At 42.7% G+C, this 17,564-nt stretch overlaps 1 protein-coding gene across 2 annotated transcripts in view; it reads left to right on the top strand.

Moving 5' to 3' along the window:
* LARP1 (La ribonucleoprotein 1, translational regulator) overlaps positions 1-17,564 on the top strand; it is a 92,748-nt gene that overhangs the window by 45,702 nt on the left and 29,482 nt on the right. Inside the window, exons 4-8 of one of the 2 annotated variants that reach the window (XM_060765521.2) lie at positions 2,612-2,786; positions 9,444-9,575; positions 10,177-10,323; positions 11,451-11,613; positions 12,894-13,038. In XM_060765521.2, coding sequence (XP_060621504.2) covers positions 2,612-2,786; positions 9,444-9,575; positions 10,177-10,323; positions 11,451-11,613; positions 12,894-13,038 — 762 coding nt within the window. Of the gene's footprint in view, positions 1-2,611; positions 2,787-9,443; positions 9,576-10,176; positions 10,333-11,450; positions 11,614-12,893; positions 13,039-17,564 lie in introns of both variants that reach the window. The other variant, XM_060765519.2, reaches the window with a different exon arrangement.

Raw genomic sequence — 17,564 nt, 5'->3', positions numbered from 1 at the left:
TGTGGTATTTCTGGGGAGTGAATTAAATACTGTGAAAAACTGAAATATATGCAATGGTAGTTGCCATACCAAACTTCTCTGAAATTCATTGATAACTTGGCATTTTGAAACTACTATTTTGCATAGATATTCAATCTAAAAAATATAAAAGCTTTGGTTATTTGTGTATGTGCGTTTGTGTGTGTATATATATATTGTTGTGCCTAAGCAGAGAAAGAAGAGGTTACGTACATCTCCATGTACTTCAGTAGAAGAAAAGTTTGTGTTTTTTTTAATTACGAATCAAAACCTATCCTTTGTGTTCAAATCATTTTTTAATTTAAAAGAAGAATAAAGGGCATTTTGAATTCATTCTAGTTACTCTTTGGGTTTGAAGATATTTTGTTCTTGCTTACTGATTTTTTTAAAAATAGTAAATCAGTTGTAAAACAGATTAATTAGCAACATTCTATATAGTTGGCAGGGTATCACTTTTTAATCCCAAGATTATCCATTTTTTTGGGGTTTTTTTTAAGCAGTGTTTCTGCTTCTATCAAGTAAAGAGGGAGGAAAGAAGCTAAGCATCCTTTGGTTGATATGATAAAGCATTGTGGGAAATCTCTTATTATAAAATGAATGCAGTTGATGTGCAGATGTGGTTGTAAGCCTTTTCCAGCAGTCTGGTCATCTACCTTGATATTCTCAGCAGCTGGGTAGGCTAACTTCTCTGTGGTCGAAGGGGACTAGATTGCAGGAGTGTTTTTAAAGCTATACTTTCACACACACACACACACACATACACACCCCTAATCCAGCAGTTTTTGCTCCTTGGAAACCCATCAAGGAAAACAACCCTGGAATTTCATGAGGTGAATGAGGCACCACCACTGAAGTTGAGGGTTGGTGGCTACCTGGTGTGGTTCCCGGGGAGAGGAGGAGGAACCGTCTTCTTCTTCCTGCATGCTGTTATCCGGTTTTGCTAAGGCAATTGAAGGTAGAACCAAGGGTAAACTGAAGCATTCTGCGAACAGGAAGAGGAACTGGTTCTGCAAATGCTTACACCGCTGCTTACCCAGTGGATCTAGTTTGTCCTTCTCTTCCTGTGATCCATATGTTTCTGTTCCCCCGGTACCTTCCATCTTTTGTCCAGGGGAAACGGACGTTCATGGAACTCAGGAAGAAGAATAAGAGCTGTATCCACAGGGTAAGTGAAATTGCATGCAAAACCGCCTCCTTCTCAACCAGCATGCTGCAAAACAAACATATGCAGCACACCTGCCTCCCAAACAGTTGCTTCCTGAGGATGGAGTTGCCATATGAATGCTCACGTCACTGCCCCAGATTCGGAAGGCGCAGGTCGCAATTCAAACTTGCAAATAATCAAATTTGTGAGTATGAAACCTGCATAAATGGTGTGAGGACTGTAACTGAGGAAATAAAAGAAGAAAAGGGCATAATTGTATCTACACAGAGACCTGAAATTGCACCCACAGTTGTATAACAGGAATTAAAAATGTACATCTTGTAACTAGCTTTTAAGTAGAATTATTGTTTTTTATTATGTCTTCACATGATGTACTATTCTGATATCAAAATGTCAGATTATTACAGTGAAGTGGTCAGACGTAGGCCATGAGTGCTTTGTACAGGAATATGTGTGCATGAATATTTGAAGAGTGTGAAAAAGCAACACTTTGTGTTGTGTCCCAGTCTGCTGCTTCTGAATTATATACCCAATCTGAGCAACACTTTTTGGGGGTGCTAAATCCCTGCTTAGGGGAAGCCAGGAATAGCACATTACAGGTCCCAAGGCAGAGGATTTCCTTTTAGGGTTTCCCTGCCCACCATGCTGTCTAGCTCAGTTGTGCTATTCTGGGACATCAGCCTGAAACCTACTTTATATTCTGACCACAGAGATCTACAGAAGATAAAGGTAAATTAACCATATCATTTGAGTAAGGTTGAGACTACTGTTAAAATGGCATTGAGGAGAAGAAATAGAAGTGGTTAGCACCAACCTCTGATTCTGAAGTCAGTGTCTTGCACTTGCATTGCTATCTGCTGCGGGGCTTTAATGTGGGTGATGTAACTACTCAGTGAGGAGCACAGATGCAGAAGTGCTTAAAACACACTTCTATTTTTGTGCTTCTCCTTTGGCAGTGAGATTCCCAGCTTTGCAGTGAACTCTTGTCAGCCAGCTCTGTCTTTGGTTTGGTATCTTGCCCTGTCTCCATTCACCAGATACTGCCTTGTCAGGATTCTGAATAATTCAGAAATTATTGGGAAGACTTTGTTTCTGCATTGCCTGTGCCTCAGTTGCATATTTGTCCTTTTAACTTGGCCAAAGTTCTGTTCTCATGTCTCTCCTACCTGGGGCCATGATACTTTCCTAGGCAAGTAATATATTACATTTTAAGTCTTATAGTATTAGGATGATAATAATTTAAAGTTCTTCAGAAGATATGTACTGTTCTTGGCCTTAGAATGCCAGCTGCTGTTCTTGGGGTGGGCAGATCACTCTGATTGTGAGTGCATCAGATAACTAAATTACTTTGCTGAGACATTTGTTAAATATGTTTCCTGAACTACCATTGTGAACATCCACTTCATGTGCCTTGTTTATTCTTTCCAGCAACTGCCACACAAATCCCAGTCTCTCCGAAAACTTCCTATTAAGAAAAACATGAAGGAGCAGGAGAAGGGGGAAGGAAGTGATGGGAAAGAAAACATGAAAACACGGTCAGATGAATCGGGGGAAGAAAAAAATGGAGAAGATGACAACCAGAAATCGGCTCAAAAGAAAAAGGGTGAGATGGAACTCTTTGGAAGGATGAAACGTAGATTTTGGCACTTGATCATTTACTGTATAATTTTGTTACTTGTATTCATTACTTGATGCACTTCAATTATCAGGATCCTGCAACCTGGTACAGTCACATTCTGTTCACAGGAGTGCATGCTGTCCAGGGGATTCTGGGTAGCCAGAAGTAATGTTCCAATGCTCTGATGTGACGTAACATCACTAGTCATTTTCTGGCATCCAATAAATGTCTTATTGCATATAATATTTAATGTTGTTGTTAGTGGTTGGGAGAGAAAATGATGAAAATGTTGCTCCTCTGAAAATGGCATTTTTTTCTTTTTTTGGGGGGTGTTCTTGAATAGCAGTATGAAGACAAATCTTCTGTGATTTTCCTTCTGTGTTTAACAACAACATTGTATTTTGAGGAGAAGAAGAATTTACTGTGGCTACGTGTGTGTTAATGTATTCAAGATGTCACGTGAACTCATTTGATTCAGGTGTTCTAGACAAATACTGCAAAAGGGAAGTATGGATGTTTATTTTCCTCCTCTCCTCATGCTTCAGGTCCTGACTAAAGGAGGCAAGATTTTCATCAGTGTTTTTTTCTTACCAGTATGGAAGCTTGAGGATTTTTAAAACTTAAATTTACATTTTGTGTTTTCTCCATCGAACTCAGATGGTACACAGAGGTAGGCTAGGAAGAGAGATAGTGATTGTCTCAAAGTCATTTAGTGAGGTTCATGACTGATCTGAACCCAAGTCTTGAAAATGAAGTTCTTTTGTTTGCCCATTTGAACATTAGGGTATAATCTGGGGTAGTTCTGAAGCTATTTACAGATGCAGTCACTTGTGCATCTATCTGTAAATTATGTTAGATAAACAGGGACTGTCCTTTGAGAAGATGACACAGTATGAAAAAAAGTTCCAGAATTTATCTACTGACACAAAGCACCTTTCATTTTAATGGAAAAATAAGACGTGAAACAGTTTGGACTGCATAAGGTGGGATAGTTCTTGCATCGAAGACTCAAATAATCTAAAATACCTTTTCTATATCTCCTGCCTGACATCTAGTTAGGTATGCAGCATTCCCATATGTGTAAAAGTTTGGTTTAAATTTTACAAAAGAAAAACAGCTACCTGATTCAGGAAGAAAAGACAAGTTTGTCTAGCCTCACTAATCAATCTGGTATTAAGAATAGAAAATCTGTGAAAAGTTGTAACGACAGCTTTTCAAAAATTATTAGAAAAGTCATACAAATGTGAAACAGTAATGTTTTTGTTTGTTCTCCAACTTTCAAAAATCTTTTCCTGATATCTGCTGGATCATTTTCTTCCACACCCCTGAAGACTAGCATGCAATCATAGAATCATAGAATCAAAGAGTTGGAAGAGACCCCATGGGCCATCCAGTCCAACCCCCTGTCAAGAAGCAGGAATATTGCATTCAAATCACCCCTGACAAATGGCCATCCAGCCTCTGCTTAAAAGCTTCCAAAGAAGGAGCCTCCACCACACTCCGGGGCAGAGAGTTCCACTGCTGAATGGCTCTCACAGTCAGGAAGTTCTTCCTAATGTTCAGATGGAATCTCCTCTCTTGTAGTTTGAAGCCATTGTTCCGCGTCCTAGTCTCCAAGGAAGCAGAAAACAAGCTTGCTCCCTCCTCCCTGTGGCTTCCTCTCACATATTTATACATGGCTATCATATCTCCTCTCAGCCTTCTCTTCTTCAGGCTAAACATGCCCAGTTCCCTAAGCCGCTCCTCATAGGGCTTGTTCTCCAGACCCTTGATCATTTTAGTCGCCCTCCTCTGGACACATTCCAGCTTGTCAATATCTCTCTTGAATTGTGGTGCCCAGAATTGGACACAATATTCCAGGTGTGGTCTAACCAAAGCAGAATAGAGGGGTAGCATTACTTCCTTAGATCTAGACACTATGCTCCTATTGATGCAGGCCAAAATCCCATTGGCTTTTTTTGCCGCCACATCACATTGTTGGCTCATGTTTAACTTGTTGTCCACGAGGACTCCAAGATCTTTTTCACACGTACTGCTCTCGAGCCAGGCGTCCCCCATTCTGTATCTTTGCATTTCATTTTTTCTGCCAAAGTGGAGTATCTTGCATTTGTCACTGTTGAACTTCATTTTGTTAGTTTTGGCCCATCTCTCTAATCTGTCAAGATAGTTTTGAATTCTGCTCCTGTCCTCTGGACTATTGGCTATCCCTCCCAATTTGGTGTCGTCTGCAAACTTGATGATCATGCCTTCTAGCCCTTCATCTAAGTTGTTAATAAAGATGTTGAACAGGACCGGGCCCAGGACGGAACCCTGCGGCACTCCGCTCGTCACTTCTTTCCAAGATGAAGAGGAAGCATTAATGAGCACTCTCTGTGTTCGTCCACTTAACCAATTACAGATCCACCTCACCGTAGTTTTGCCTAGCCCACATTGGACTAGTTTCCTTGCCAGAAGGTCATGGGGGACCTTGTCGAAGGCCTTACTGAAATCCAGGTACGCTACATCCACGGCATTCCCCGCATCTACCCAGCTTGTAGCTCTATCGAAGAAAGAGATCCGATTAGTCTGGCATGGCTTGTTTTTGATAAATCCATGTTGACTATTAGCGATGACTGCATTTGTTTCTAAGTGTTTGCAGACCGCTTCCTTAACAATCTTTTCCAGAATCTTGCCCGGTATCGACGTGAGGCTGACCGGACGGTAGTTGTTTGGGTCATCCTTTTTTCCCTTCTTGAAGACTGGGACCACATTGGCCCTCCTCCAATCTGCTGGAACTTCTCCCGTTCTCCAAGAACTCTCAAAGATGGTTGCCAATGGTTCCGAAATGACTTCCGCTAGTTCCTTCAATACTCTGGGGTGTAGTTGATCTGGCCCTGGGGACTTGAACTCATTAAGAGCGGCCAGGTATTCCTGGACGACTTCTTTCCCAATTTGAGGTTGGATGTCCTCCAATCCCTCATCCACTCCATCTTGCTGAGGTTGAAGACTCTCTTTTTGTGAGAAGACCGAGGCAAAGAAGGCATTAAGTAGTTCTGCCTTTTCCCTATCCCCTGTCAGCATTGCCCCATCTTCTCCTCAAAGAGGTCCTATCGCCTCCTTGTTTTTCCTTTTTCTACTGACATAAGAATAGAAGCCCTTTTTATTGTTTTTAATGTCCCTGGCAAGTCTGAGCTCGTTTTTTGCTTTAGCCTTGCGGACCTTTTCCCTACAGGTGTTGGCTATTTGTTTGAATTCTTCTTTGGTGATTTCTCCCTTTTTCCACTTGTGCATGTCTCTTTTGTGTCTTAGCACAGTTAGAAGTTCTTTGGACATCCATTCTGGCTTCTTTGCACTTGTCCTATTTTTTCTCTTTGTTGGCACGGTTTGCAATTGCGCCTTGAGTATTTCACTCCTGAGAAATTCCCATCCATCCGTAACTCCCTTGTCTTTTAGTATCTGTGTCCACGGAGTGCTGCTCAGTGTTTCCTTCATTTTTTGGAAATCAGCTCTCCTAAAGTCCAAAATGCGGGTTTGACTTGTCTTAGTTTTGGCCTTCCTTTGTACCTCAAATTGCAGGAGCACATGGTCACTTGCCCCCAAGGATCCTACCACTTCGACCGCATTGATCAGGTCCTCCGCATTTGTTAGGATGAGATCAAGAGTAGCCAATCCCCTTGTTGCCTCTTCTACCTTCTGGACCATGAAATTGTCTGCGAGGCAAGCGAGGAATTTGTTGGACCTTGTACTCTTGGCCGAGTTTGTTTTCCAGCAAATATCGGGATAGTTGAAATCGCCCATGACTACTACATCTCTTCTCTGTGCCTGTTTGGTCAACTGTTGGCAGAAGACTTCATCAAGTTCTTCCTCCTGGCTTGGGGGTCTGTAGTAGACGCCTACAACGACATCTTTTTGAGTCCCAGTTCCCTTGATTCTTATCCAGATGATTTCAAGCTGGTTTCCCAGATTGCTGTCTTGAATCTCTTCTGCAGCATAAGAATTTTTGACATATAAGGCTACTCTGCCTCCTCTCCCTGTTGTTCGGTTTCTGTGAAAGAGGTTATACCCCTCGATATCTACATTCCAGCGATAGGAGTCATCCCACCAGGTTTCAGTGATGGCTATGATATCATATTTGTGGTGTTGTGCTAAAAGTTGGAGTTCGTCTTGTTTTATTTCCCATGCTCTGTGCATTAGTGTAAAGACATGTGAGCCCCTGGGATCTTCCCTTGAGCTGTTTAATTGGGATTATTGTGCTTTTGGTACTTGGTCCTTGTTGTGTTTGTCCAGCCCTCCGTTTAGCCTTCTGGCAATTCCCAGACATTATGGGTAAAGTAGTGTTCGCAAGGCTGTTGTCCCCCTCCCCCGGTGGACCTAGTTTAAAGTGCGTCTAATGAGGTTTGCGAGTCTGTGAGCAAAAAGGTGTTTTCCTACTTGTGTGAGATGCACCCCATCCCTTGCCAGTAGGCCATCCTCCTGGAAAAGCAGGCCATGGTCGAGGAAGCCAAAGCGTTCCTCCTGACACCATTTTCTAAGCCAGTCATTGACCTGTACTATTTTTCTGGGAGGAGGGATGAAAAGACCACCTGTACATTACATTCTTTTAGCTTTGCTCCTAGAGCTCGAAAATCATTTGTGATCTTTTGAAACGTATGCCTTGCAGTATCATTGGTTCCTACATGAATCAACATGAGGGGAGGACGGTGATAAGGCTTGAGGAGCCTGGTGAGCCTCTGAGTGATATGGTGTATTTTTGCCCCCGGTAGGCAGCATATTTCTCGAGCCATCCCATCTGGTCTGGAAATGACAGCTTCCGTTCCTCTAAGGAGGGAGTCGCCTACTACCAAGACCTGTTTACTTTCAGGAATGACAGGGCCCCTTTTGTGCAATGTAGTGTGTAGGTCTCCAGAAAAGTGATCCTGTTGGTGTGAATTGTGTAGGTGAAAAGTGTTGTCCTCCTCCTCGACATCCCTGGTGCATTCGTCAAGGACAATCCATTGAGATTCGTCCAAGAGCCTATGGTTCTCCTGTATGTGTTCCTGTTGCTCCTGGTCTATGGTTGAGGATGGTACACCTGCACGATTGTGCAAGTGTGAATGTTGTGAAGTGTTGTCCCAGTCAGGGCTATCCCCTGCACACTGATCAAGGATGAGCCACTGATCAGTATCTAAGCCATTCTGGTCTTCCCCAATATGTTGTGTTTCTTGGTCAGGTGCTAGTTGTGTGAGAATTTGGAATCTATTGTGTAGCTGCAGCTGAGCTGAAGTATTCTGAGGAGGCTTCCGGGTCCTATGTGTCCTTCTAAGGGTGACATTTCTCCAAGCCTGAGGGTTGTCCACATCTGAGGTGCTGTTCTGTTGAGCCTCCCCGTAATGTTGGTGTGATATGGAATGCGTGTCTAGGCCAGTGTGGTGTGTGGTGTCTAAGAACAGCTCAAGTTCCTGAATGTCCTTAAGGGTCTTAATACGGTCCTCGAGTTGTCGTATCCTGTGTTCCATGCGAGTGATCTGTGTACACTTGGGGCAGATGTAATTGAGTAATTGTAGTGTGAAAAAGCTGAACATGCCACAGCTTGTGCATGAGAAGGGAAGTTTTCGTGTTTGTTCCATCTGGAGGTTGCGAATGACCTCCTCTTGGTGTGTGTTTGATGTTGTCTGTATGCAGGGGTGAAAGTATAGGTTACTGAGTGTACGAGTTCTCAAACAAAGCAGCACTGAAAGCAGTTAAATTTAAACACAGAAACCCCTCCTCTCAAACAAAGCAGTTAATTTTTAAACTCAGGAAGCCCCTCCTCTCAAACAATGCAGTTAATTTTTATACTCAGGAAGCCCCTCCTCTCAAACAAAGCAGCGCTGAAGGCAGTTAAATTTAAACAAAGCTTATCCTGAAGCAGAAGGAAACAAAATGGGTTCCTGCTTCCTCAACTTCTGTGGAAAGCCCAGCTGCCCCTTGGGTTCAGACACTGGTTTATATAGGATAACCAGGAAGCCCCGCCTCTCAAACAAAGCAGTTAATTTTTAAACTCAGGAAGCCCCTCCTCTCAAACAAGAGGATCCTTGACTAGCAGTGGAAAACAAGGTGCAGAGTTCACTAAACTACTTTTCAGTATTACACAGGGAAAACCTTTCTTCCTCATTGGACAATTAATGTGGCCCTTAGCCTTATAAGGGTACACTCTGACTATGCACTGGATCTTCATACTGTGCTATTGTTCTGTAGGTTGGCCGTAGCATGTTTATCACAGCAACAATCAAACTGCTTTTTCTCTCTGTAACCAAAGATCCAGATGAAGAGAAATTTCTTTCCTTAGGAGACACCATCAAGCTTGCTTTTAAAGCATAAACTACTATTCTTTTGACTAAGATTTTCCTTTTGTTCTGTTCCATAGTTTTGTGGCCATTGTCCTAGTTCAAGTTCAGTACTAACCACTGGCTCAAGAAGGCTCAAGTTATTAAGCCACATTCCCTCTTTGGAATATCTGAAGAGGCTCTTATACCCAGTTCATTTTTGGCTTCTAAAGGATTAAGGACTGAATTTGTTTGGAACCAAAGCTACCTGAAACATCATTTACTGTTGTCAGATAAAGTCAGTTTTGGGCAATGGAGAAATATTGAGTACATTTGCAATTATAAAAATGTGTACTAGCCAGTCATTTTTGCCTTGCAGGTAACAGACATAAATGGGTCCCTCTACAGATAGACATGAAGTCTGAAGTGCCAAGAGATAAAACTGCTTCTCGTAACAACAGACAAAATGAACAGCACCGGCATCCTTCCAACAACAGGAGTGAATCAAAAGGTATGAGTGGGGACAGCTATAGGTTTTTAATTGTTTTTACTTTTTCTACCCTAAAGGCACCAGACCCTGTCTGATCCTGGAAGCTAAGCAGGGATAGCTTTGCTTTGTCCTTAGATGTAGGTCTATATTAGGACTTGTGGGAGATATTTCACAGAAATCTCTAAGTCTTTCTTGTCTAAGAAAACACTATGAAATTCATGTGTTCATCATAAGTCAACAGGCAACGCAGAAGAAACATAAACACAATGCAATGCTTAGGCTGTATGTGACTTTTATTTCTGTCAGAATACTCCAGACTGGTCTGCTGCATAGTTTCAGATATTTGGCAGTTTGGTAGAATATTGTTGGAAATATTTGTATTTGATGGGAAATGGCTGTTTCTTATCAAGACATCATGCTAGTTTTCTTCAGGCTATATTGAATAATGTAGCAAATATTAGCTTGTATTGTGATAAAGTTTCTGCCATTTTGAGCATTTGGATTATGAAAGGGTTGCACTAAATTCATGATTCATTGACGATCTCTGCACACATTCTTTCATGACTGTAAAAGTTGGGTTTAGCGCTTACATTTTTCCTCCTCTTGCCTGATTGTGTTGCAGGTTGGCACCTGGATAACAAGCATGAACGGGGGAGTTGGCCTGACCATGATGAAACTTCCAGTGTCAAGAGTGAGGGGGCAGCTGTGCGTGGTGCCTTCAGGGGCAGAGGCCGTGGCCGGGGACGAGGGAGAGGGAGAGGAAGAGGAGGTACTCGCTGTACGTATAGGGCCATGATACATTTACCAGCATGCTTCAGTGCACAGGATGTTGTACACAGATAAAAAACTGGCTGGCAGCAAACATCTGTGCCTACATAGAATGTCAATGACCTCGGGGATAGCTGGTTTGTTTTGACTAGGCTGCGGCCCAGTGCAATTTGAGTTGATATAAAGAAATGAATCATTATAGTTATCAACATATTTTCTCTGGTAAAGTCATTGCAAATGCCCAATGACATGGCAATGAAGAAATCAGAAGAAGGGCAACCATGAAGGTACTAGACAAGATTCTGAAGTGTAAAGATTGATTAATTGTCCATGCCTATTATATTTCCCATTTCTGAGAATGGATAGTGAGAAAAGGTAATAGGAAAAACCATTAGAAATGTGCTGGAGAAAAGGTCAGTGAATACAGTGGACTGCTTAAAAGACAAAGAGTTCAAAAACAAATCATGCCTAAACACTCCATAGATGCCATGATGACTAAACTAAGACTGTCCTACTCAGGACAATATGTGGCTTACTAAAAAAGACACTCATGCTTGGTAATATAGAAACCAGTACAAAAAAAATGAAGACTATTCCAGATAAACTCAAACAAGAAAGCCATGACTCTGCATCTGCAATAATTGACCATAGTTGTTGATAATAGGGTGGACTGGAGATCTCATATTCATCTGGTCACCACGAATACATTGAAGTCCACTTAATGGCTGTTAACAACAACACATTTTTGAACTAAGAACTCGCTATGTAAATATCTGGAGCAGAATGTTGTAAAATTCTGGAAATGTGTAATTTGCATACAATAATCATTCAAGAAGTAGCCAGTTCATAAACCTCTGTGACTATAATAATGTTTAGTTAAATTACTAATGTTTAGTTTAGCATTAACGTTTAATACGCTATTTGTAGGTTAGGTGCTCTCGTTTAATTTCATTTCATTAAAATCTGGCTTGAATTATTTCCCTTCCACCTGAGTTTCATTATAAAGCCTCCCTGCTCTCTTGCTCACCTCCTAAATTAGATGACCATGATGCTGACAATGTAGAGTGCAAAATGATCTTAGAAAAACATCGGCCTTAAAAATACCTGTTTGTTCTTTTCCCTTTGCAGCTCACTTTGATTATCATTATAGTTACCGGAAATTTGATGGTTCAGATGGTTCCCGTAGTCAGAAGTATACCAGTAATATCACATACTACTTTGACAACATCAGCAGCACTGAGTTATACAGTGTTGACCAGGAGTTGCTCAAGGACTATATCAAACGACAGATGTACGTATTGAATTTGGTTCTATAAGTAGCTTTTCATGCAGTTATGAAAGCCCACATAGGTTTCTGAAGAGTTAGTGGATGGATGGAAGGAATCCAACACTCGTTCCTCTGACAGAACTATTTCTGTAAGTGGAAGGATAGGCTCTGATAACTATTTCCAGAAGGCTGGGGAAACATTTTTGAGTTAGTTTTGATAGGAGGGCTGCAGGAAAGGAGGAGAGGAAAATTTTGTCATGCTAGCAGATGTGTGATAAATGCTGTATTTAAACATTTCTCTGCTAAGTTATATCTCAGTTATTCTGAGAAATCCCGAGTTCTGCTGATAAAGCTGGTGGTCTTCATGCCACACCTTTATTTGAAAACATGCTGTGTAAACAAATAAAAATAGCTAAAATGAGGATAGTTGAACCATGAACCATTGGTCCACCCCACAGTGGTGTCCTGCCAACATTTAGTGGACACTAACTTTTACCATAGAGTGGCGGGGGGCAGTTGAAAGCACAAACCATTTTGGTTGATTGGTGAATTGAAGATGTTAGTGGACACAGTCACAGCCTGTATTATCTTGTTATACTAGCCAGAGATAGTCGCAGCCTCCAAACGTTTCACTCACCATCACCACAAGCAAATTGCCCAGATACCGGGAGAGTGGTGACTTCATCTTATTTTTCATATGATGAACCTGGAGTTGATAGCTTTAACATATGGAGGTATGGGTGGCATGAAGATGAATTACCTATTTCCTCTTGAGAAGATCCAATACATAGTCAGGAAGCTCTTTTTGTATATGTATTCTCTGTTACAGTGATCAGTTTAAAACAATGGTTCTCTGTCTTTTGTCTTCCATGGCTGGTATTTTAACTCCCAGAATTCCTTCCCATTGAAGTTAAAAACATCAGAGTGTGGTTATCACTAGTGTAAGGGATAAGGATGCAGTATTAATTTCTCCCACTAAAATTAATAGCATGATTCTAGAAAATATAGATGTGGGATTGCAACCTTAGGACAAGGATTAACAAATCAAGCCCTGTAGATGTGGTTTGATTGCAATTTCCATGGGCCAGAGTATTTGGAGGACCACATTTTGCCCAAGTACATAAAAATATTTGGAATCCATGAGGAGCATTTTGGTTTGAATTAGTTGTAGATGATGATAGAGAAGAAATAAAGCAGGAGAGTTTCTTTATGCCCAAATAAATACATTTTCTAGAGCTGATACCAGTGTGACATAGCCTAAGGAAGCTGTATATCTTTCATGTTCTATTGCTTATTGTATTCAGAGAGTACTACTTCAGTGTTGACAACTTGGAACGAGACTTTTTTCTGAGGCGGAAAATGGATTCAGAAGGTTTTCTTCCCATCACTCTCATTGCCAGTTTCCATCGAGTACAGGCCCTTACTACAGATGTCGGCCTTATAATTAAGGTATGTGATTATCCAGATTCTTTTGCTGTTTGCCCTTTGGACTTAAGGTCTAGATAGTTGTGCTGAAATATTGTGTCAGGATTCTGGTACTCTAGTGTCACAAACATGTAAATGTTACCACAGCAGATGGTCCATAAAACATTACTGAACTTCCTCAGATGAAGTTACTTTGTACAAAGAATAGTCAACATTGCAACTAGTCCCCATTAAACTAACATATACTCATGCATAAGCTGACCTCATGTATAAGTCAAGGGCAGGTTTTGGGGTCAGAATTATAGATTTTGATATAACTCTTGGATCTCAAGGGTCATTCCACAGAGAAAGGAAAGCACTAGTTCTGCCTTAGGGAGGCCAGCTGTTCCTGACTGCCACCGGCACATTTTCCCAGCCAGGAATTTAAAATGCCAGAAGCGGCATTATGGCTGAGAGAGTAGAGGTGTCAGTGCTTCTTTTAGGTTCTCCTAGGATGAACTAACCTTCTACCACTCTACTTAGAAAAGGGAATTATTCTTCTTTTTTTTTTTTTGGAAATAGTTAGGGTACAGTATATACTTTGACTCGTGGATAAGGCAATCCAGCTTCTTTGGATAAGTCTTTGAGTAAAATTTCTGAACTACTACATGAATATATACAGTACTCACCTTATTATGGCATTTCAGTAGACAAAAGATGCTAACACTCCTTTCCTATGAGAAATATGTGGTGGACTTTCTACTCTTGGTGTGAGTGTGTATACAGGGCAGTTCTTCATTGTTGAAACTTCTGAAAGGAAAAAAACTTGTAATAAACTTTTTCTCATTCAAGTTTTCTTTCTTAGTAACCTATATGAGCCGTGTTTGTGGCTACTTTGGATAGATATACTCATAATCATGTTTAACATGGTGATCTCAAGATACTCTCTGTAGGTTTGGAATATTTCACAGTGAATGGAGTTGTGATCTCCAATTAGAAGATGGGAGGAAAGATTTTTTTTTTGTGAATGTCAGAGAATTATTGAAAATGGTAAAATAAAGGGGTATCTCTGAATCACACAAATGGGTTGGCTGTCTGTGCCTGTGCAGAGCACTCGTAGAACTCTCTAGAGCAGTGGTTCTCAACCTGTGGATCCCAGGTGTTTTGGCCTACAATTCCCAGAAATCCCAGCCAATTTACCAGCTGTTAGGCCAAAACATCGGGACCCACAGGTTGAGAACCACTGCTCTAGAGCTTTGGTAGTAACTCTCACCCACCCCCCAAGCCCATATAAATAGGGGGGGGGGGGGGGTGCTGACAAAACCCTAGTTCCTCTTTGTCCACCACAACAACAGCAAACAGGAACCTAGACTTGTATTGTCTTATTAATCTGTTTGGTGTTTTTTTCTGACTTGCTTCTGTGGTTTTGATTCAGTCTAACCCTTGTTCTCATCTACTTCTGGGTTCCTGACTTGTATCTTAGTCCTTACTTCCAGTTTCTGACTTGGTCTATTGTTCTTTGGTTGTCTCCTCCAACCTTAACTTGGCTTACAGTACTTCATTATGCCCACTACTTCATTTCAGAACTGTCTGGAGTGTGTGGGCAAGACTCCCAATAATGACAGGAATTCCTGCTGTCATTATTGGGAGAGAATCCCATGTGGTCGTCTCCTGCAAACATTCCATGCCTTTACACCAGTTGTTTCAAAAATATGGAGCATCGACTTAAGGCCCTTCTCTACGAGATGGTCCTCTCTGCATCTGGGCCTGCACACTTGAAAGAGCCCAACACATTGACTGCTCCCTCAAAATCAGCCTCAATACTATTGATTCTGACAAACCTAACCTCAGAAACACCAGCGCAACCAATTCTCACAAGGGCTTCTTTGGTACTGTCGACACCTTCCAGTCACCAAAACTGACTGCTCTCTTGATATCAGTGTCAACTCTGTTAGTGTTGACAGACCTAATCTTTGTTCGCTTTACTCCAAGAGGTGACTCCTACCAATTAAAAAAAACCCTGGAAGTCAATTGAAAAACCAGAGAGACCAGCTTCCGCTTGAAAGCTCCCAACTACTGGAAGAGAAGGATAAGGAACATAGGGAGAAAACTCCCATTCCACCTGGATCTCTCAACTTCTACCATCCACATAGAATTACTGTAACCATTAGTATGCTTGATATCATCCATAACCCAAAGACCATCCAGTGATCTTGTTGCTTTCCCATTCTACATGAACAAGATTCTGAGGGTGAAATCCATGTACTCCCCAATGACAGAACAACCTGTGCAGCAGCCGGTGGAACAGAACAGTGTATTTATCATTTTCCATTGTCACCCATCTGATTAACATCAATCTTAGCCTAGGTCTCCCTCTCAGTGCAGCTTGAGGACATTCAATGCATCACTCCCAAAGACACTTCTCTTATTCTTCTAGATCAGGCTTGTCCAACCAGTGGCCCATGGGCCACATGCGGCGCAGGATGGCTATAAATGTGGCCCAACACAGAATCATAAACTTACTTAAAACATGAGATTTTGGGGTGTTTTTTTAAGTAACTCACTTGCACAATTCTTCACTTTGAACTTTTTGAAGAACAACAAAATGAAAATAAATAATCAGAGTTTGTTATGTCCACAAACTTTGGAGTATTATCTATAATTCAGATTGCAATTGCAAATAGTTTGGCTAGAGGAAATGAAAATAAAGAGCAGGAGGACTCTGTTGCAAAGCACTTCATGTTACCATTCTTGTTACCGATATCAGGTCCCCATCCTATAGTGATGTTGGCATTGAGAGGAATACTAATATTTTTGAGTTCAACTTTCTTCCTCGATATTGGCATAGTTTGCAGTCTCAAGTAATTTGAGTTCCAGCAACCACTGTAGAGTCCACAGTTGCACCCTCTGTCAACCATCCCTGCCTAAGGAACCTGTTGTGGATGCTTCTCAGTTGTGTAGTGTAGCTAAACATTGAAGAGAAGAACATTTTTCTCAATATGCCATCTTGAAGGATGACTCCCATTCTCATTGAATGTGAGAGATGTCTCTCTTTCCTGTCGTAGTCACTGTGAATCTACATTTGGTATCTCTGCACCTGCGCAGTACAGCTTTCGGAACCTTCTAGAAAATAAAATAAACATTTTAGTCCCCATCTAGCCCCGCCCACCTCCCTCGAGTATATATAGCCCATGGGTGGGGCTAGCCGACAGTTCTCTTTATCCGCCCGCTTGTTAAAGCAGCTAGAGAACCTTCTCATTCTTGCGAGCTTTATATTGGACTGATTGTAAGGTACTCTGAATTTTGGACTGTCTTTCTGACCACCCTTTTTTACTTAATCCTCTTGTGATGGCGACCACTTCTTTTAAGAAATGCTCCAACTGTCTGAACACACTGCCGGACACTGATGGGCATTCCCTTTGCCACACTTGTCTGGGTGAGGGCCATTTGACCCAGTCTTGCCCCGTTTGCCTCTCGTTTACTCCTCAGACGAGGAAGAAGTCTTTAGACTCAAAGCAGCGCTCTATGAGAGGGCTCTCTTGCCGCCTACTGCTTCAGTACAACCAGCTGAGAGGCCGGACTTAACTTTCTTGGCCGCCTCTGTCGGCGCAGCCAAAAAGAAGGCCAAAAAACCTAAGAACAAGGGGGCGCAAGATGGCCACCAAGTTTCCTCTCAGGAAAGAGCTCCAGAAGAAAGATTGGGAAGCTCTCTGGCGGCCCGTCATGGCGCTAGCTTCCAAAACGTGCCTAGAGCTCAGACTGAGGCGGGGCTCTCCCTACTGGCTGCTAACAGTACTCTGGCAGCGACGACGGAGGCTCCCCCGTGTACTGCGCATGTGCGCGCAGCAGAGCCGGCTTTGGAGACGCCTTAGACACCGGCTATGCCGTCCCTGAGCGGGGCCCTAGAGCCCACTGCTGTGGCCTATACGCCAGATGTCGCGCCATCGGTTGCACCCTCTTCGGCGCGTTCGGGGAGCCCGATGTCGGAGGCCTTCGGCGCTCCTCCCACATCAGCAGCCGAGGCCACTCCCCTCCCTGAAGCCACTGCGGTTTCGCCGCAAGAGGAGGATTGCCGCGATTGGGAACAACCCGCGGCTGCGGAGATTGATCCCTTGCTGGCACAGACCTCCCTCGCTCCAGCAGCACCGACTCTGGCCTCTTTCCACCAGCCTTGGCCGCAACGATCTTCACGTCATCGGAGCAAACGACCCAGGCGTTCGAGGTCCCCCTCCAGGAGGAGCGGAAGGTCACGCCGCTGGTAGTACTGGTCGGCATCTAGGCGCATTCGCGCTTCCTCGTCCTCCTCTTCCTCATCGTCTTCCTCTTCCTCCCCATCTTGCTCCAGATGTAGAAGGCGCTCCCGTTTCTCCAGATCCCCCCGCTGGGGGCATCCTCCCATGGATCCTATGCCTTATCCAGGGTTCTGGCAGATGAGTCCCTCTGGCCAGATGATGTTTGTGCAGCCTCCGATGCCTGCTGTCTCCATGCCTTCCTTTCCAGCCCCGCCAGTGGCAGGGACCCTGGCCACAACAGCTGCGGGTCCTCCAGCCATACTGGATGAACCCTCGACC

This window comes from Anolis sagrei, chromosome 2, assembly GCF_037176765.1.
Source record: "Anolis sagrei isolate rAnoSag1 chromosome 2, rAnoSag1.mat, whole genome shotgun sequence".
In the NCBI taxonomy this organism is placed as follows: domain Eukaryota; kingdom Metazoa; phylum Chordata; class Lepidosauria; order Squamata; family Dactyloidae; genus Anolis; species Anolis sagrei.
The sequence above is the reverse complement of the archived record's forward strand: the minus strand, read 5'-3'. Positions and strand labels throughout refer to the sequence as shown.